The sequence below is a fragment of the Triturus cristatus genome, chromosome 1_1 (genome assembly GCF_964204655.1).
Source record: "Triturus cristatus chromosome 1_1, aTriCri1.1, whole genome shotgun sequence".
Classification (NCBI taxonomy): Eukaryota; Metazoa; Chordata; class Amphibia; order Caudata; family Salamandridae; genus Triturus; species Triturus cristatus.
Genome location: NC_140579.1, coordinates 1,284,544,281 through 1,284,566,863, shown reverse-complemented (window position 1 = coordinate 1,284,566,863; position 22,583 = coordinate 1,284,544,281). Strand labels below are relative to the sequence as shown.

At 44.4% G+C, this 22,583-nt stretch overlaps 1 protein-coding gene across 1 annotated transcript in view; it reads right to left on the bottom strand.

Moving 5' to 3' along the window:
* Positions 1 to 10,834: 10,834 nt before the first annotated feature.
* Positions 10,835 to 22,583, bottom strand: part of KCNH6 (potassium voltage-gated channel subfamily H member 6) — a 786,325-nt gene continuing 774,576 nt past the window's right edge. Inside the window, 2 exon segments of the mRNA XM_085652606.1 lie at positions 10,835 to 11,138; positions 11,868 to 12,065. Coding sequence (XP_085508732.1) covers positions 10,835 to 11,138; positions 11,868 to 12,065 — 502 coding nt within the window.

The window sequence follows — 22,583 nt, the reverse complement described above, 5'->3', positions numbered from 1 at the left end:
ACCTACGAGAAGGTGTCAAAAGGGAAGAAACTCCAAATATTCTTCAACCCCCTGTGAGAAGGTGGCCCGATATATGCTGTCCACTAGTTCTAGTGGGCACCTTGTATCAGTCCAAACAACCCCTTATGCAGGGCTTTAAGTGGGCCGGGTCTGTCCGGGTCTGAGCACCGGCAGTTTTTTTTTGGGGCCCTCGAAACGGGTCTCTATCGGGCTCTATTTTCGTGGCTACTAAAGGTAGTCCGTTCTTTCTTTTTTTTTTTTTCTGACCCGTTTTGAGGGCCCAAAAAAAAAACTGCCGGTGCTCAGACTCTGCCCACTGTTGCTGCACTGTTAGGTAACCTGACCCCGTCTCCCTTCGCCATCCTCCACTTTGCTGAACTTGTTGGGAACCTATCAGCTCAGTGGTCACGGCCTGACGTCACTACAGAAGGCCCCTCGGCGTGCACCTAGCTGCCTTGACTGAGTCTCCCCTCCTGCAACACAGATAAACACACGAGGCTCCGACTCTCCGAGGTGCCTTGCACGAGTGCCTTCCCCCGCACTTAAATGCCGTGGTGCAAGAAGGTTGGTATGAGGAACGTGTTTCTGAACCTAATTTCAATGTGCTGTGGTGCGTCTCTGTCCCGAAGGGTCTTGCACTGGAGCGAAGGTTGCACAGTGTGAACCTCTCTCGTGCATGCTGCTGCCAAGGTACATTCTTCAGCCCGGTTCTTAAACTCTTTTAAAAGTAGGCGCAGCGCCACCAGGCAAGTAGGAGCCTGGCACTGTCATGGTTGGCATTCCATGCCCACGTTACTGTACGAGTCTCGCACACGGCCCCTCGTGGCTTGCAGCTTTCAGCTCATAGTTCCATGAAAACAACACGCTTCTAGATTGCTTTTCTTCGCCCTACCTGTAATGTTCCGCCCTGGGCTAAAACCCGTCCGTAGCCTTCCGTACACCCCCCTCGCCCCAGGGGCAGCCTCGAGGGTGGCCACCCTCCCCCATTGGCGCATCCTCCTTAAACTTCTGAAGTCAAAAGGAGGCTTGAACGAGCACATTTTTTGTAGGTCGGTTGGTAACTTGTACGTTTAATGGGATACAGGACGTTAAAGTGACAAGCGTTGTTAGCAACGTTTTCGAAGAATAACAGCCAGAAGTAGCCCCCTCGAGATGGTTTACTCTTACTTACCTGCCACCATTTAAGGGAGAGTGTCTTTTGGCTATTCATTAATTAATATATGCGTGTTAATTTACAGTATACAGTGTATATAACATGTATCCGCAGAGTAAAGTACAAATAGCCTGCCGGGGTCCGAGGAACCTCGTATTTGCGCAAGACGTATACCGGCTGCGAAAGAGGCTTTGGGTAAGAATAAAAAAACATTAGCGGTACAACTTGGTCGAGAGAAACGCGACCGTAACGGTGGAGTTTATTTCTCCGACTTTTGAAAAATATACACATTTAGTCAAATGCAGTCGAAGTAGCGAATGGACAGACTTCCGGTCTCGGGGGGTTTGGAACAGCGACGCGGCAGCTTTTACAGTTTCAGTTGGGCCCTGCTGTGCCCGGGATGCGTTTTGGAAAAGGGAATGGGCGTGACGTCATTACAATGACTGGAACTATAATACCCCGTGCTAATAAAATATATATATATTTCTTACTATCATTATTATTATTTTAATGTATTTTTCTGGGTTTTTTTTCAAAACGTTGCATCGCGCATAATATACAGTGGGCGATAAAACACAAAATATGCGCAGGCCGCGGTGATTCTCGCCAGCTCTTCCTTGTTGGAAAATCCTAGATTCTTAGAGTTGGGCACCATGTGTGCAAACATTAAAAGGCCAGCGAGGTCAAAGCTACTCTTGGGTGTTTTTGTTTATGGTTTTTATGTGGGGCTGGTGAAAGCAACACCCCAACGCGTGTTTTTTAAAGTGTTTGGTATTTTTATGGGTTATACTTAATAAATATACCTTTTTGCCTAATTTTATTATCCTTTGCTGGATGCGACTTCATGATTTTCTTAAGCACACAGTGCGAGTTATTTTGATTTAGACCACGCCCCTACTCGGATAGGCCACGCCCCTTCAAGACATTAACCACGCCCCTTTTAGAGCACCCCCAGTTTTTTTCCCCCACTTAAAGCACTGCCCTTATGGTGAATTGGTTAAAGACAACCTTTATTGAAAGCTATCCTAGAGGTAGCTATGGAGAGCAGCCTTCAGGCTAAATCTTGAAGGAATGTAAAGCACCTTGTTTTACCAGTCTCTAATCTCTTGAATGATCAAATGAAAAGACAACCACACCAGGTATATATTCAAAATATATGTATTTAAGATTAAACACACCTCTCTAGTCTCTTTATGAGACTGGAGTTCGAAGTACTTAGTTTACAAGTGAGCAAGCATCAGTAATAGCACAAATACACGTTTGGGCCCTAGGGGCGTACCAAACCATATACCAAAAAAGGGGTATAAGAACCACGACTGGAATAGACACTAGGCCTATAGCCTGTAGAATGGCTGGGACCCCAAGGAACCACCCAAGGTAGTGACACAGGGGATCCACGGGGACTGTATGCAGTGTGTAAACACAACCGCAGGTTCCCGTTATCTTCTATGGGCAATGTCGCGGTTGGAAATTTAAAGATTAGGGACACTTCTAATCGAGTCAGGACCAAACCCTTTTGGACTTAAGAAGTTCTAGGGCTAGCAACCACGTGAGCACCGGAGTACTCACGTTACCTCACCCAGGGAAGCCGGGTGCATAGGTGTCTTTTGGTGTCGGGTCGCGTCGTCGATTTCAATGGAAGCCTGCAAAGAACTGCTGCTGCCGTGAAGAGGAGAAGTGTCCGAAGAGATCCAAGCCTGGATCTAGGATGGAAGGAACCTGAAAGCAGAGGGGACAGAGTCTGGGTCACTTGCCAGTGACCGAGGGCAGGATGGACCAATGCCCACAGATGTCGGGTGCTTCAGGTGAGTTGATGGGTGTCTTGACTCTTCAGCCACGAGGTCCAGGAGGTGTCGACGAAGTCCACGAGCCGGATTCGAGCTGTCCCATGAAGTCTGTCGAGGGCTGCAGTGTCGGCGACCAGAATGGACCCAACAAGCCTTGGCATCGGCAAGTCACTGGAATTTAGAGAAAGGACTGCGGTGCAGACCAGCAAGGTCTGAGGGACTCACCCAGTGAGGGTAAGTCAGGGTCATCTGGAGCAACCAGGAAATCCCAAACAGAAAAGGAGTTGCCTTCGTGGGGACCTGCTAGCCAACGGGCTAGTGAGCGTGAAGGAGCCTCGAGCGGTCGCACTTGAAGCTGGCCCACGGGTCACTCGTGGAGTGGAGGCCAACAATCTTCAGTGCAGAAGGTGCTCAAGGCTGGTGCTACTCGGAGCCCAAAGCACAACTTCGAGGAGGACCAGGAAGATAGTGTTGCTGCAAAAGATCACGGTGACCAGGGGTCCCAGTTCCTCGTTACCCACGATAGCCACGGGCCTCAGCTTTGCTGTGGACTCAGGGTAGCCTCGGGAAAGTCTGGAAATCCCCCTCTGGTGATGCAAAGACTTCGGCGTTCATCGGGAGCTTCAGCGATGCAGACCGGTCAGTTGCTTCTTTGGTGCCTGCCAAGCAGGGGAGTCACTCCTTGACCCCAAGGGAGATTTCTTCAGTCTTCTAGTCAGGATAGAACATCGAAGGTCCAGGATGTACGTTGCAGAGTTTCGTCCAGGGTAATCTAAAGTCCTAGGGACTGGATTCCTATACTTATAGTAAGTTTAGGGGATGGACTAACTCTAAGGCCCCACCTATGGGTGGGCTTGAAAAGAGGGGTGGTTACACCCATTTCCTTTGTCCAGTTTCGCACCAGAACAGTGGCACGTAGCCCCTGCAACTGGTTTGAACTGGGCTATGCACAGGGACACCAAACGTGCCCCCAGTGCAGGTCTTCAAAGCACCAGAGAGTGCTCCCGTCCAGCCCCAGTACACATCTGCCTGTCTGGGGAGGTGGTTACACCTCCCTTCGACAGGAAACCTATTGTCCAGGCCTCCTCTGCCGGAGTTTCGGTCAGCAGCAGGAGGCCAGACCCGTGTCTGTGGCAGAGGCATCCATTTTGTGATGCCAGGGCTGAGGAAAGTCCTACCGGGTTTAGCCAGTGTGAACATGTCTCTCCCTCTAGAAGGGTGGAATGCTATCCCCGCCACCAGAACTGGCGGGGAGGGGGGTAGTATTCCAAAGCATTTGACACCAAACACGACATGTTTTGATGCAGCCATCCCAAAGTTAGCATTTACCGCGAGGTTATAATGCACTTAAGAGTATATGGTATGATGTATCACAGAACTGCCATAAGGAAATATTTCCGAAAGCTGCAGAGGGGCTCAACTCATGCTTGGGCACCCTCTCACATAAAACCAAGCACTCTGCCTTCAGGATTGTTAAGGCCTGCCATAGGAGTGGCTTATAGGTTTATATGTGTCTGTATATGGTAGTGATATAGGAAGCCTATACCACTGTAAGGGGTGCAAGCACACCCTTACCCAGGCTGCAGTAGCAGACCTGTGGTGCCATTTTGGAGTGCTTCCCAGGGGTTGCATAATACATGCTTCAGCCCCTGGTAGACCTCTGAGGTACCTATGCCCTAGGTACATAGTATACCATATACTAGGGGCTTAAAAGGCACTCCAGAATCCAATTAGATATGTACCTAATGTACATGGAAACCATTTTAGAGAGGAAGCAGCTAGGCTGTGGTCCTGATTAGCAGGGCCACAGCCAGACTAAGGTCGAACAACAGTGAAACACCAGCAAAAAGTGGGGGCACCCATGTGAAGCAGATCCTACTCTCCTACACCCCCCACCCCCATTTCTAATAATCACACTGTGGATACATTACACGTTATTAGGCCTGCCTGACCAGAATAGTATGTTTGGCAATCATGCATTTGATTGCATTTTTAAAACGGTAACAGGACTTACCTGCAATGTTTAAATAAGTCTAGGCATATTTAAACATTGCGAGTGAATAGAATGATTGCAAATTTTTTGAAGGGGAGCCCGATATATATATATTTTTTTTGCTCTGGAGGTGGCGCAGCATTAAAACATTTGAAAACCACTGCCTTACCGTGAACTAATCTGGACTCGGCTCCAAAGCTAATTTCGGAGTCTTCAGTAGAGATGCATTTTATTTTAATCTGGTTTCTCTCTGCTCACCCCACAGGAAATCTAATTTTAAAAAAAAAAATGTTTACAAGTTTTGGTACATTCCATCATGTGTTATTTGTGCCTGCCCAGTGCAAAGACCAGAGAAACTCGTTGTGTTTATGACGTTCCTAAAACAAGCCCTTTGTACCAGCAAGGGCCCACCCTGAACCCGGAAGTGCTTTACTGAATGCGGGTATTCCCGAGTGCCCCAAAGCCTTCTCTATTATTATTTTCTATAATTTTGAGATGATTCGCGGGTTAGCATCTGTACTGAGCACAGCACCCTGCCCAAACCCCCCCTGCAACGGACTTTCGCACATGGAACAGATTTGCTGCGAGTTTCACGACAATTTCCCTTTGTGTGAAATATTTCACAGGTTTGTTGTTTCGGCCCGTTTCGTGAAAACAATTTTGCGTTTTGTGGTTGTTGTTTGCATGGATTACCAGTCACCATGTCATTTACGAAATGTCTTTTTTTACGATTTTTCACTTTGCAGCTTTTTAGGTCGAGCCTGGGCAGCGCATGCGCTGATGTGCGAGGCATGCTGTATTAAGGTTGGGACTTGAAGCTCCACCCACTCTCCGCACACCTTTTTCATTGGCTTGTGGCACTGTCTACTGTAAACTGTGGCTGTTCATTGGATTGTCTTAGAAGTCCCTCCTTAGTACCACCTTGTCTCATTTTGGAACCTCCCATGGCGACACCCCTGATACGTGTGTTGTTGCTCGGTAGGCTTTAATTACGGCCTCCGAGTACTATTTTCTCGAATACCTTTGCCCAGCATGCTGTTGCAGGCAGGACACCTCTCTCCTTATGCTTTTTAAATTTCTATAATACACATTTGCAATGCAATAGGTCTCGCATTTGCGAGAGTTTAAGCTATTGGCATTGTAAAGACTGATGTGGATATAGCTGGATCTGAACTGAAGTGGTGAAGTGAGCTAAAGAATGATGATGGATTCAACCCAGATCTTTAACTGGGGTGAGTGTCTGAAAAGTTTCAGTGCTCCGTCCATCATCTCCTTGTGTTTGCTTTGTAAATGACAATGCCTTTTATTTATCTGTTAACAACACATAAATTAAAAGTATTGTCATTTACAATGCCAATAGCTCAAACTCTCATAAATGCGAGACCTATTGCATTGCAAATGCTTGTTTCTCTGTGATGTCTGCATGGATGCTTTTATGTCGCAACACGTCTTAGGCATCAAACAGGTCATTCTCGTTCTGTGGCCTCTCTGCGAATGTACATATGCTTTCCTTAGTACCCAGAGTCAATTTCAAGTACAAGGTATCACTCTTGTTAGTTGCAACCCTCATTGATTCACCAAAAGAATTGAGGCTATGGCCTGGCATTCTCAAAGTCTGTCTGCTTATTATGTACAACACTTTTATGCCCTTTTTTGGGAGCTCATGCTTTCTCATGTGATGCTCATGAGGTCCCTCATGAGTCCACTTGTAGCATCTCGGATGTGAAACGTAATCATTTATAGTAAATATATAAAAACGGATGTCTTAGGTAAGCAAATGGCTCCAATACCCAACAAACGTCCTCTATTTTAGGTAACCACCCATTTTAAATACACTGTTTTTCTAATATGCCATAATTTTTCTGTGTCTTCTTATCATTGATCAGCTATTTGAACCTCATTAAGGGCTGTAAGGCAAAATATTAGTGTGCAGAAATATGATCTGCACATGTTGACCACCATTATATCGTCAAAGTAAGCTTATATAGGGAGGTTTATATTTAGTGATCTAATGCAGCATCTATTTTGACAATATGGTGCTGGTTGTGAATTTAATATATGTACCAGTTGATATTTAAAACTCAATATTTTGGCACCATACCCTCATTAAAGTAAGGGCTAAAATGACTTTATTTCTAGAGATAAAAGGTTTGCCACAAGTTATTTCCTCCTTTTAGATCAGTAACATATACTGTAATTGTTTTACTGCATACACTGTAGGGATCGACGGGTGACAAAACCAAGGTCAGAATACTTGGCAAAGAAGAATGCATCACAATGATGACTAGCACGAAAGTGCATCACTGAAGTGATGTCAGGCCAGCTCTGCTGAAATCTGCTAACTAAAAACATCCTTGGAAATTGTTTTCATCCTAGCCTCAGATTACTTTATTGAGCATGGTTAGAGAACTTTGTGGACCATATGATGAGCTTCAAACTGGCATCTCATCTTAATAGGAAGCCAGCGAAGCTCTCCGAGAAAGGGGGAACACTGTCAAATTTTCTCTTCCCAAAGATCAGCCTGGGTGCTGCATTCTGTATGAGATGTAACCTCTTAATGAGGTTCTAAACTTGCCCCTTGATATATCTCTGCCTTTTAGGCTTAGCTCCGTTTCAGAGAGTTAGTGCTTGTACAAACGCTGAGTAGAAGAGAGATTTCTGCTCCCTCTATACGGCATTTCTGCCTTATACTTCTGACCCATAAAGGATGGGTATTTGGGCTACTCAATTAACAGCCCAAATACAATTTATTTAAACTTTGAATATTTTAGTAATTTAATCATGGAATTTCTCTGGTATAATGATCGTATTACATGCTCCTATTAGCTGCCTAGCCCTATGTCTGCTCAGTTCCTGACCAAGAGAGGCAGTAAAAGCCCGGTCACCTAACTCCGCCATTCCTGGCACCCGCATCAGAAATTCAAACCTGATTGTGAGGGCACTTAGTTTCCATCAAGCCCCTGAACCAGACCCCATGAACCTTCTAAGGTCAGTAATTGATCACTTTTTCTGCTCATGCCATTGGTAGTCCATTCGAGGTTACTCTGTGGTAGGTACATCCCATGCCCTTAGGGAAACCGGTTAAGAGTTGCACTTGCTCGCACATAGGCCGTTTTGTAATAAATGGTATCTGGTGCAGAGAGGAAACCCGGCACGCTCTCCGGTAGGTTTCATGTGTTATGTCGGTTTGCACCAAGATGGTTGGCATGGTTTCCTGGGCTTCATAAGCTAATGTGAGAAACTACATATTTTGTGAAGTTTGAGAATTCCTTTTTTTTTTTAATGTGTGAAAACATATCTGAAAAATGGATTCTGGAGGAGAAGAACCCAACAAGTCACTTTTTTGAAGGATTATTTTCAAGTAACGTAAGTGAAGGATTTGACATTTTTAACTTATTTCACTGTTGACCTTTAACAGACGTGTAATTAAAAAAGCGACACCTCTACAACTTTGTGAAGCAAAAAACTCGTGAATGTTGCCCAATGTGACCCAACAAATTAAAACGTTGGTAATCACTAGTTTTAGAACTCCTCATAAAAATAACTACCTCTTCAGCATGAGCACCGGTACAATGGGATAGTTGTTAATATTAAGTTGTATTGAGCGTAGATGTGCATGGACAGCTCTTCTTCATAAATACTGCTCTCGATTTTGATTCAATTCTGAGAGTGATCAGCTTGGATAACCAATAACCAAGATTTCATGAGCTAGCAAGAGTCTCACGCAATAACTGACAGGAAAGTAAACAGAGAATAAAAGTCAAGTCTTAATTGATTTTCAAAGACTCTGAAAATCTTTCAAAGCTTTGAAACCAAAGAGATGAAACATTGCTTTAAAATTGATGGATTCACATGTTTTCAGGCTAAGCTGTCTGCCAGTAGTATTCTTTCCACCAATATGCTGAAGATATACAGCCACATCTAACTTTTAGGAACTCTGACGACTTTGACTTTGTCCACATGTCTAACCAAAATGCAAAAGTGGGTGGTTGAGATAAGATTGGAGTTCCCCCCACTAAACACTGAATTTGTCCTCCTCACTTCCAAACAAAATGGCAAGTTGCCCTCAGATTGGGTAGACAAACTAAACTCTCTGGGAATAGACCCTAACATCATTACTAATCGTTTTCTATGGTAATGAATCTGCATTTTGGAACGCTCTCCCAGTATACATTAAGCTTGCTCCCCGTCTCAGGCTTTAAAAAAATCTCAAGATACATTTGCTGGCTAAGCTTAGTCTCTCATAACCACAGCAAATATGATGTTTTGTTTAATATCTTATGACCCACTCTTTCTGTTTTTCTCACTCGTATATGTATATATATGCTGCTTCCCTCATACAAAAGTAGGCGTTGTTGTTCATCATTACGTATGTAAACTCACAGTCCCTATTTTATATACAGACTTTTACTTCACCCCTTGTCTGCATTCAAATTGTTACCAAGCCACTGCACTGATGCTCCTTTGTGGCCATGGATTGTGCTATACCAAAAAAAATAACACTTTGCCTGCGTAATGAGAGAGCAAAGTTAAAAGAACAAGATTTTCTGCATCTAACATACAAAAGGTGCACGACGCAGAAGAGAGGCTGTTCAAGGCCAAATAAAATGTCTCCTTCTCATCTTTTGGTGCCCACATTAGCCCTGTTTTGTCTTTGATGTGCTGGAACAAACTGCAGCCAACCTGATCCTCTCCAAGAGATCTATGGTGAAAGCATCAACCCATTCAGCCCTGAAAGCATCTTCTTCCCTCTAGCCTTTTCCTGTCTTGAATGGTTACGCCAGCTCTGATGATAAACAGTGTTGGTTCACAGCCCAACAGCACAAGCTCATGGAGATCAGAGATTAAGAACTCTTTATAAGCCTTATTCCTTTTTAGCAGCAGCATACATTTTTAAAGCTTTCTTCCAAATTTACAAATATAATTACTATGTTTAATGATTGGATGATTCAAAACTCTCATAAGATCACAAAATCACCATTCCTAAACACTGGGAAATAAGAAAAGCTTTGATTGTGAACTTTCACAGTATATCTGTGATCAGCCAAAGCTGGTAATGCAGGGAAGTAGCCATCAAAACTGATTGCTAGAACAATGTAAGAGTTTGGGTATGATAATAATGCAACACTCAATCTACTGTCAATGGGCCTGTCTCTGTGCACATTGGAAGTGCAGAGAACAGGGCTCAATGGAATGCTGATTCATATTGTTTTAAGATTCTAAAAATGCTGCTTTACTCGGCTATGCACCGTTGAGGGAGAAAGCCTAGGTAACATGAATAGGTTTAGTGTTGGGGGCTTGGACCATCCACTTCCACTGGCATATTTGTGTCTATCAGAAAAGATGAACATATATAAATAATACAAGTAACATAGTCTTTGTAAAGCACCTCTGACACTTCATAGCATCTTCAAGCGCTTTACAAACAAGTACACATTTCAGTGTTAACCGGTTGCCACTCAACCCTGTTGTATCTCCCTTGACGTTATGAGAGGTGGACAGGTGGTGCTATCTGCTACAGAAGTATGAAGATTGACAATTGGTCCTCTTTGTCTATTGCAGAAGGATGTAAAGCTGTGTCAACCTGTCCGAGAGTTGAACTTGTGAACCTCTAGTCTGCACAGGTTTCCCAGACTCCTGCCTTGGATTCTGGAGCGAACTTGCCATCTTGGCTATTTTGTGGGTACCGAAAGACTATTCTATGCATGTGGTTGCAGGAAAGCGTATCCTGGAGTCCAGGTCTGTCATCCAAGTCTTTGAACTTTCCACTGGTAAAATATTGAAGAGGTGACAGCTTCAACAGTAAACCTCAAAAGGATGCCGCCTCTATGTGCAGACAAATTCTAAACATCTCCATCTTCTCGAGGTCGAGGTATCTCTTCCTTCCAATGATCGTATTTTCTAACTCCCTGGAAGTCCAGGGTCTGATAGGTGTCTTTAAAAGTCCAGGTGGTCAAAGGACACTGAGGTTGATGCCCCGAGGTGTTCGGGCAGGGAGGGGAATCGAGACCCACAATAAAGTCCTTGTGGGTGCGATGTCAACTGACGGAGCTCCGAACTGTTAGGAAGCAAAATTGGATCCTGCTCAGAGAACATAGTGATGGTCTCATCAGATTCCACAGTTAGGTGGATCCCGCTGGAAACAGAGTCCTTAGACTTGAGGTTGAACTTCTCTATGTCAACATAGTCAGTAAAGCTGGAACTCAATACAAAACAAACAAATTACCTTAATTTCCTAGGATGGCTTTGCCATAAAATGTATTCCTCGAGTTATGAGGGTAATTATTGATCATAATAATCATAATATTCATAACATACACACAGATTGTGTACTTAATTGTTTGTATGTATGTTAAATTGTACACACCAATTGTTGCTATTTATTAGCTCAAAACAATGGGCTCTGGTGGGGATTACAGTTAATGGAATATTGTGTCAGGCTTTATGTGCACAGATGGGAATGCTCCATAGCGATCGAGAGGCTTTACAAAATTTGATGCATTGCTCTAAAATGTAATTTAGGCCCAGGGAATGCTACAGGTATTAATTAAAGCCAGTGTGAATGGGTCCTTCTGAAAGGACTAACTGGAGATGATTTAAGTCATCATTGAGGTGCACTGGCAGAGCTTTATGAGGTCGCAGCTGTTGCAACTAAGAGCTGAAGTTGATGGGCTGCGGAGTACCACAGTGATTATGCCTCTTTGCTTAAATTGTGCACTCGCACATTCACAGCCCAGTCACAGTGTTTCCTCAAACTCTTGATGGTAGATTCGTTAACTGAGTTCTCAGTACATCAATACACAGAGCAGGTGACTTGAATTACTGAGCTGGGGAGCTGGAGAACCACTGCGGTAACATGTACACAATGCTTACAAACAAATAGTTGCCTGGACCATAACCATGCCCCATGACTTAGAGTATAAATACACCTACCGGAACAGAAGACACTGGGGACTCCGCCTGCAGTGAGGGGCTGGGCTGCACAGCATCCAGACTCTTGGACCCTGTTGAGTACATTCCTAGGGTGTGTCAGCTGGGAGAGATGGGGCTGTAAGCTGGAGGCACCTGGGAGAGCTGCCGCTGAAGAAGTTGGAGGATTATATTTATGTCAGAAGACATTCTGGTCTCCAACCTGCACAAGAAAGGTCACAAAGCTTACACATTAGAGACAAATCTTGTACAATTATGCTTTTATGATACAAAAATGTTAAAATCATGTTCAAGGGATGACATTGGCAAGCAAGTCCACGAATGAATGCAGTACCAATATTTATATTTTGGTCAGTCATTTATTTTCGAGAGTAAATGACAAATAGTACAAAAACAACCAGTCCTAGTTCAAACTAAAACAAGCATTTTTAATGCAATAAGTCTCACTTTTGCAAGCGTCTAAGCGATTGGCAGTGTAAATGAACATGCCTTTTATTAATGTGTTTTAAACCCAACACATATATAAAAGGCATCGTTATTTTTAACGCCAATAGCTCAAACTCTCGCAAATACGAGAGCACTTTAATGTTGATTGCGCCCCTTACTTTAGACGCTGCTCGCCGTATTCAGGTCACAGTGAACAGCGTCTGAACAAAGGGGCATGGACAATATTAAAGTGAAAGCGCATATGGTACACTTTCACACAAAGCAAAAACAAAATAATTAATTTACAAACGTTCTTCAGCGCAGCCGCTAAAGTGAAAGCATCCCTCACTATTAATTAATAAAATTAAAAAAGCACGGCCGCTCATGTGAAAGCAGCCATCTGTAAAATAAATAATTAAATAAGCAAGGACCGTAAACTGAAAGCAGACCCCGCCGAAAATTAAATAATTGAATAAGCGTGGCCGCTATAGTCAAAGTGGACCACGTAGTAATTTAAATAAATACAGTAGTCAAAGCGTGCAGCGTACTTCAATGTCGTAGGTGAAATAGGGGAAGAGCATTAAAGAAAATAGTGCTCACCAACTTATCTAGCAGACCATGACACAACACCAGTAAAAGGTCCAGTCGTTATGGGAAGTAACAAATGCAGACAAGGCGGTACCAGGGAGGCAACAACAAACCTACTAACGACTCGGAAGCCAGCGTTTACAAAGAACAATGACACAATCCTATAAAAATATGGGGGAGAGTGGGCGGGGCTTCAAAGCCATACTCCATTACTGCATGCCTCGCGGCAGCACACGCACTGCCTAGGCTCGATCTAAAAACTACACTGCCCCAACTGTGAAAAGTTAAGAGCAGGCAAATAGCACAGTATGCTTATAATTGCAAATAATTCTAGGGCACTAAAACAAGGCTTGGGTTTCTTAGAGGGCAACCCAGGTCATATACTTTCTTCATAGAAAAACACAATATGACTGTCTCAACTAGGCCAGTGAAATGTCCAGTTCTTTGATACCAACATCTTTTGCAGTGCATTATTTATTGTTTTGATTGCATTTTCCCATCTGCAAGGATTCTGTCATTGACAAAAACCAATTTCTCCAGTGAAGCCTCCACCAGCAGACTTCAACCAACTATGTACAGCCTGTTCACCTACTCTTGTATTTTCGCTTTTGCACGCCGCAATCCCAGCAGCTGCTGTTTAAACCAACATCCTGATTCATAGGCTGAAAGTCAGTTAGAAAGCACCCACCAGGGCTGCATGCATTCTAAGAAACAGCCAGCACCAGAATGAGTTCCAGACAGACCACTTTCTCTGGAAGGTTAATAGAGACCTGCATGACTCTCACATAAACATCACTTGGAGGGTCCATCCTGACTTTTATTCACGTATTAGGGTTCTGATATAATCTGCTGCACTAGAGTGTTATAGGCTCAGTGAGTTTCTATTAGATGCTATGACTGTACCATGGCAACAATATAATGTAGCCTTATAGCCCGCCGTAGCGGGCTGTATCCGGCTGTTAAAGGCCCGCTGCAGCGTTAAAGGCCCGAGCCGAAGGCGAGGGACTTTAACAAAGCAGAGGGACTTTAAAAGCCGGTATAGCCCTGCTACGAAGGGCTATAAGGCTATTAGAACATTCTGCCACTAGAGGGCAGAATGTTCTAACAAAACAAAGCCTTCAGGGAGCGCGAGGGGATTGAAATCCCTTCGGGTTCCCTGAAGCCTTTGTTCACAGCCAGAGCTGTGAACAAAGACACATTGGAATGTTGGGGCTCCGGGTTTATACCAGCCATTATAAGCCCGGTGCACTCCATTGTTTTCAATGGTGCTCCCAACATTCCAATGTTCTAATACAGAGTGTGGAGAGAAGAAGTTGACTGTTGGCGGGACAAGAGCTGTGCTGTACTGTGTTTTTTGCAGATTTATATAGCACAAACTCAACTCAAAGGTATTGGAGTGCTTTACATGAGCACCGGTTACGTTACACAAGGACACATTCATTTTTAAGTGTCAGCTAGCGTGGCTGCGCACATGCGCAGCTCGCTTGGCGAGATTTAATGTTGCTGAGTAGCTTCAGTAAAGGGCTTTAAGCCCCGCCCCTCTTTTCCATTGGCTGGCGTCTCTGTTTATGCTAAACGGTGGCCAGCCATTGGAAAAGAGCTTCCCATGTTGCCTCCCTTTGACTTTTTCGGACGGCCCACTTGGACGGGCTCGCCTGCTTTCCTTCTGAATTAAAAGGTTTCTTATCTTTATGGGGCCATGTGTTTAAACACATGGCCCCAGCCTCCCGCGAGATCGGCATTTCCCCATTTAAAATAATTCATAAAAGAGCCAAGAGACGCGCGTGCTTTAACCCGGCGCCCTCACATTTAGCGCTCCTTTCGGTGCAGAGTTTCAAGCTATTCTGCCCTCCGGGGCCTACGCCTTCTTCCAAGGCTGACTGATCGCTCCTAGGATGAATTAATTATTAGTGCAGATTCCGCGGCAGGCCAAGCCGTCTGTTTACAGAGCGAGCCCAAAAAAATACTAACCAGTGAAAAGGGAGAGCGGAAACATTTGTAGCGGCTAAAGATATTTCTGTTGCCTGGGGGCAAAATTGGACGGGAGGCGGGGAAGGAGGGTGGAGGGGGATGTTTGGGGCGGGGGGCAGTCACGCTTGCGAGCTGGCAGCTTGGTGGTTACGTTAATATAAATGCCCCAGGCAGGACCATCTAAGAATGTGTAACAAGACTGGGTGAAGTGTTCTGGCGGCGGATGAAAGGCGGAGCCGCGAGTCTGGAGATTATAAGGGGAGAGCAGACAGCTTCAGTGGCCAGACAGATAGACCTAGGAACAGCGGGGAGTGTTGACGACACCCCATGGTTTCAGTGCAACTTATATGCAGAGGCAGGGCACCCTTCAGAGAGATATGTGAACATTTCAGCATCGGTGCAGGAGCCAAGGTATCTGTGGAAGAAGCACAGAACATGTGATATTTTTGAGTTGAATGCCAAAATACTTTTAAAACAATTCCTTGGACTGATCTTCCTCTATTTATGATAAGGCCGCAGGAATTATACGGCAGGGGAGGACAAAATTATATGGCAGTGTTTGCTAAATTATGCTTCAAGAAAGAACTCTACTACTCACTCTCTACTACTCTCTATTACTCACTCTACTACTCTATACTACTCACTCTCTACCACGCTCTACTACTCACTCTACTACTCTCTAGTACTCACTCTCTACTACTCTCTATTACTCACTCTCTACTACTCACTACTACTCTCTTCTACTCTCTACTCACTCTCTACTACTCTCTACTACTCACTCTACTACTCTATACTACTCACTCTCTACCACGCTCTACTACTCACTCTACTACTCTCTAGTACTCACTCTCTACTACTCACTCTACTACTCTCTAGTACTCACTCTCTACTACTCACTCTATACTACTTACTCTCTACTACTCAACCTCTACTACTCACTACTACTGTCTTCTACTCTCTAATCACTCTACTACTCACTTTCTACTACTCTCTACTACTCACTTTCTACTACTTTCTACTACTCACTCTACTACTCACTCTCCACTACTCACTCTCCACTACTCTCTACTACTCACTCTACTACTCACTTTCTACTACTCACTCTCTACTACTCGCTTTCTACTACTCTCTATTACTCACTCTCTACTACTCACTCTCTACTACTCTATACTACACTCTACTACTCACTCTACTACTCACTCCCTACTCTCTACTCTGTACACCTCTCTCTCTGCCTCTCTCTACCTCTACCCCTCTCTACCTGCACACATATGCACATATATATATATGTGTCTATATATGCATATATATATATATATACATACACATATATACATCTGCATATCTATATAAATACATATATAAATGCATGCATACATATACACATATGCATACATATGCACTAATAAAACCAAAGCTAAAAAGCCACCTAATTACACACAGAATTGCTTTAACTTTTACAAAGCCAAGACCTGTTGAATTTTTAATGCTTGTTATTTTTTGGTAGGCACGGGGAGATTAAGTGATTTGTCCAGAATCACAGGATGTGGACGCAACCCCGAGGCTCGCACCTTGGTTTCCCAGCTCCAAAGTCGGCAGTCTAGCCGACGGACCACATCCTCTCCCCTGCTGATGGAATAAAGAAGAGTTGATGTGCTAATTGCCTCGTGTAGTACTTCTTAACACTGGTGACCAGCGACCTGAAAGGGGCAGAACAGTCACCAACACTCCTCAAGAATATCTGATGGAACCCTATACACGGTTTGAATTCTGGCTCATTGAATTTATTTTTGTGCGGAGAACAAACAGCGTACTCTACATTTTTTTTCTCCACACGCTGTGAAACTTCTTATTAACTTTCCACGTATAACTGCTGTTAAATCGGCCCACGTGCGAGGCCTCATGCATTCCCCATACCCGTGGTGCTGCCTTTAGCATGCCACGCGCTGCTTCCAGCCGCCAGTGTCAGGCTACCATTGTTCCGCTCGCATGCGGAGGTCTTTCGAATGCCACGATGTGTCTGTCTCCAGCCGCCAGCAGAGATACAGTGAAAGCCACACCTTGGGAGAGGCACGGGACGCCTCCAGTGCTGGTTTGCCTGCCTGTGTCATTCTGCATTGCAGACCCAGTGTAAGGCAGAACAAAATCGGAAGACAAAGTGGTGTGCAAGCGGCTGCAGCTGTGAGAGCGGTGCTCATGGTCTAGTGAGCATGCTGCTCAGTGGTGGCTGGTGACATTTGAAAGTGGTGCGTCGTAAACTTTCTGTCAGTGCACCGTGGTGAGCGTGCGCAGCGCGCGAGCCTGAACATCTTAAGGGGAAAAGTTTGGAAAAAAAGAGTGGGTAAATGGTGCATTTTCAAGCACATTTGAGAAGCAAGAAGGTTAATAAAGCAATTGTGAAAGTGCAGTTATTACGTTAATAAAGGGGTGTCATATAACAACATGTAGACAGAAATGTCTCTGAAGCTAGGCCCTGCCAGTGCCGCACACCTCGGAGCAATATACACGCAGTGTGCCAGAAGGGCTTAGCGTCAGAAACATATCTATTGTTATGTTTTTGAAGCTAGGCCCAGTGCTGGCACTCAGTGTGTATGCTTCTCTGAGGTGCATCACGCATGGCAGAGCCTGTAGCTTCACAGTGACTCTGCGCTTCAAAGTGTGTTAGTGTTTAGAGTGCGAAGTTGTACCACTAGAAACATGACAAATAAATAAAATACTTATTCAGTGAACTCTAGTGCTGTGACAGTGCTCTGACTGGGCCCCTCCGGTCCTGGGTATTGCCTGCCAGCCCTAAAGAGAGAGTTCAGCACGCTTTGGCAGCAACACAGAAACACAAGTGCTCCCTGGAGAACGATAAGTGTGTTTTCAAAAACCTACGAAAATCAGCAGCGGTCCGTATCTATAATATCCCTGCTGTGAATGTGACAGTTCTGCAATACTTTAATGTTTCAACAAACTGGATTTCACACACAACAGTGAGTGCAGTGTTCACGTGGCACAACCGGGTGCCAGGGTGTTTGTTTACATGGGCAGTTTTGTATGTACAAACACTACCCCCACCTTAGTATCATCCAAGCACCTCAAGTCTGCCTCCTAAAGGGAGCACATGTTGCAGGGATTCTGCTTATGCACAGAACTATGTGCAGGAAACCAGGACCTCAGAGAATTGTGGTGTACCAGAAACTCCCCTCAGAACCAAGAACCCCTATCCGACTAGCTTAGTGTTCCATTCGTTATCCGAGATTTAGCTCGGCGGTCCCAATGTATAGACAACCCAGAACAAGCGACTTAGATACTCTCAGGAGTGGTGGGAATCCGAAATACCCGTTGGTAGCTATATATCAGTCCACAACAGAATAACAAAGACACGGTAAAGTTTAAAGAGTTTATTTTATAAACCTTGCGTCCTAAGATGCAGTACTTTGGCTAACACAAGCAGACAAATGGTTAGGATCAGCACCATCAGCATTGTTACAATACCATAGAAAATGAAAGGAGCAATCATAGTAATAATGACAGTGGAAAGCAACCACCCTCTTTCTCTAGCAACTAATAAGGTATTATTAGACTAATAGAAGGTCTCTTAGGCTTGCATGGTGGACCCCATACCTTATAGATCAGCTTAGTGGAATCACATCACAGGATCAGCTAGGCTCTCTCCTGCAACAGCTCTTCGTTTCGAATGTAATGTCAAACATGCTGCTCTGTAATATTAAAGGGCTCGTCTTTCAGGTATTGGCAGCTGTATGTATGTTATGGCTAAGAAGTGGTACGATCAACCTGAACACAACAACCTGCACCGTCTAGTGACCCAGACTCGTTCTTTACACGGTGTACAGACCAAGGTCACAGCTCGCTGTTAAGGATGTTAAACAACAGACGGTTCTCATGTGAAGCAAAGTCGAGTCAGCAGTTCTCGAATGAATAACATGTAACAACAGTGTCGCGTGAAAAAACAGCAGAAGCGGCAAGCTGGCTTTCTAACAGCCATCGAGGTTATGCTAACTTAGCGTTGTACATAGGGAGTGGTTATCCCATACTACACCCCCCCTTGATTGGACCACTAACCACTAGGGGCGCACTTATCAAGGACGCAGAGTTCAAGTTAGATAGAACGGAACCAAGGGCATGAACTATAAGTCCATATAGGGTAAGTGTAAAGTTCGAAAGGGAAAAAAAAACCAAAAACAGAAAAAGATGTCGTCAGGTGGAAAAAATACCATGAAAAAATGGGGGAAAAAAAAAAACCGGCATCGATGGATACATCATGAGTCGACCAAGACAAAAAGTCAATCCATAAAGGTATAGGCACAATAAGTTGCAACTGCCTCCAAGAGGAAATCATTGGAGCGTTCCGCAAAAGTATCTGCCATCCAATTCAGCAATGGAAAGGAACACACGTGTTCACTCACAATCGGAGCTTCCAGCACCACACGGGGACAACAGGAAGGTTCCTCGATATAACTTTGTTCAAGAAAGTCAATCGCAGCCTCTTCAATGGCCCAATTTCCAAGGACTCCATGTGCCGCACCCAAGGCCATAAACCCAACACCAGAACATTCATACTCATGAGCCGTTAAGGGGCCCATCAGTTGACCAAAATCCGGTACAGGTGACACCGAGGTTGACAGGCATAAATCCAGAGCCCACTGGAATGGACAATCCAGGCAGTGAAAGACGGGTTGCACACAAGTAAAAAAGGGAAACCGGAAGGACAATCCATACGCGACACTTAAAGTCGCCAGGGGCAACGTGCCATAGTATTCCAGCATCCGGTTACGCAGATGAAACAGCCGGGGCATGTTGTCTCTGTACGCAAGTTGCGCAGCCATTGCGTAGGACGCAAACCAACAGAAGTATTCCAGCTATAAGGGCGAGAAGCAAAGGAAGACCTCCGGTGACGCTGGAAAAAATAGAATGAAAAAATGCGGGAATCACACCAAAAATAGTCTGAAAGGAGGTCACGAGGCCGGAGCCCACTAGTTTAAAAAAATGAACAATGCCGGTCGTAGACGAGGCATTAAAGATAGTCTGTATCAATGTTCCAAAATGGAAGGGGAGGTCAGTATTCAAAAGTGCCTGCACCTCCGTGCGGGTGTTTGCCACGTGAAGAAGAAAGGTTTCACGGGATGAAGTCAAAGCGACCTCCCTTTGAGACAAAAGAGCCCTTATTCTGCTCATCTGGTTGAACTCTGCGCTCAAGGTTGGAATCGAAGGCCAGATAGAAACATCGAGCCGGGCATACGGTGGTGGGAAAAGGACATTATTACAGCAAACTACACGCTGTGAAACAGTGACTATGTATGGTATGCCCTTAAGCATCCCACAGCAATCTTCATTATTCAAAAGCAAATAACTACCGTTAGCAAGCAGTGTAAATGAAGTAATGAATAAGTCGCATCCTTCATAGACATAAACTGTTGTTTCGCAGTTTAATTAAAAGGGAGGAACAAAGAGGAAACATTCATGTAATCCCATGGGACCTTCCCTGCCTTTAAAGTTTGTAAAGTCCATGCAAACTGCATAACAGAACGCAATTGATTCTGGCCATGGTACAACACAGACAAATCATCCTGCACAATGTCTACGACAGATGAAACAATATTATCTAAAGTATAAATTCTAGAAGACAAGGTATTTATACTATTATCAATCACAGCCAACACTTTTTCCATATTGGCCTGGTCAATAGCACGTAATCTGGAGGCAGCCTCAATTTGCGACAATTTCCAAACTTCGTTGTACATAGCATATACCCATCTTTTGGACCTGCCTATTGCAGGACCTTTAATAAAATCATTCAGATCAATTTTGTCGTTTAAACGTGACAAATGAAGCTTAACAGATGCTAATGTGGAATGTTGCAGCCACGACTGGCATAACTTACCCACAGAGTAGGTAGTTACAGTGTGTGATGATTCAAAACGAGGATCTACCCTGACTTGAGTGTACCCAGGTGCCAAGGCTAAAAATCGACGTTGACAAGAATCTGAACCAGTTTGCCATACCTACCAATTCTCAGGATTAAACGCCGAAACATTAAAGGTGGTGTTGGAAATGAGGGACTGCAACTTAGTAAGGGAAAGATCTGTGTAATTACCCCACCCGGGGTAAGCACCCAGATCCGGGATTGTGGGGGAATTCAATTTTTTAGACGTTGCCAAACCAAAACAAGTTGTCTGAAAAATAGATGAATTCAAAAATAAAATATGGTTTGGGATAAGACAGGCGCGATGCAAAGCCTCCGTTCCCTGAACCTGCCATGGTTTAGTACCCCAAACCGATTTAAGATCGATAGTAGGTTTCCATAGCTCATAGCCTCTGACAGCCAATTCGTCCATAAAGGAATTGGAATATAATAATTTGGTATGTGTCAACCTTACCTTCGAGGCGGTCTCAGGCGCCATTTTAAAATAAAAGGAGGTCGGTTTAGACACACTAAAATCCTAAAAATATGTGAACTTGTTCACTAATGTGGCAGAACTGCCATGACAAGGGGCCGGACAATGTTCCCATTGTGTGTAATTAACAAAATTTCAAAAAGTATTTGCTCTGTGTAGGAAATGTGTGCCATAATGTTGATAACAAAATTGTTCACCATAATTAGCAGAATTTAAATACAGATCTTCAGCATCAAATGCAGCATAATATTTTAGATCAGAAAATAGTGCTTTTATTGCTTGTACATCCCAATCATCAGATCGGATATTCTGTTTAACTACATCACCCATAGAAACACGAAATACATTAGGCACAATTATCACTTCGGTAGGTCCATGAATTTGAAATTTAACAGCATCCCAAGCGATCCCATCACACACAGGCCAGGCAGTAATGTTCACAAAAGTCTGGTCCCTTTTCATAATGTGTGATGAGGAATGGGGGGCCAAAGTTCCATCAATTAATCCAATCGTAGATCTTTCAGTCAGGTAGTGTCCATTTATAAGTTTAAAAAAACACTACCACAAAGCCAATTGTCATGAACAAAAAAATACATATTAGCACCAGCCAGATGTAAGTCCATGGTGCCACCAAAAAATGTCTCTTGAACCAGGCAAAAAAGATAGCAATTTTGGAAGGGGCAGTGGAAGTCATTGATTCAGTGTCAAAGGAAGAACGGGACTGGTTAATCGCTGTTGAATGTAAAAGAGGCAACGGGACACTTGCAGGATAAGCATACTTAGGATCATCAGGCAAACCACCATAGTAGGCGGCATAGGAGGGGCAGCAACAGCATGCATCTCAACGGCAACCTCAGGCCTGATGTTCGAGGGCGACATCACAAGAGAATTTCGCAGAATGGAAGGGCAAGAAACTGAAGGTGTCATACTATGAAGTATCGGCCACTCGCTGTAGCTTGACATTGTCAATCGAGATGTACCTGTTATCCTTGCGACCAGGAAGTGGTGGTAAAATAACTGTACGTGTACCCTGGACTCCAAGCACCGGGACTGGTGCACGATAAGAGGGGCCAAACTCTTTCTTGTTCTCCACCTTCTCACGGACCAGGTCACCAACTCGAGGTAGCCAGCCAACTACCGGAATCTGGAGCTCAGCTTCGCATGTAGAGGGTACGAGTTCCTTTGCTAGAGTGTCTCTTGCTTCTTGTAGATTCTGCAATACAGCACAGTGATCATCTAGGACAAAAGGCGCGGCAGCCGCCGCCATGTCTAGACCCTCAAGGTCCGGAACAAACATTCGCACTCCAAAGAGCATCATGTATGGGGTCCGCCCA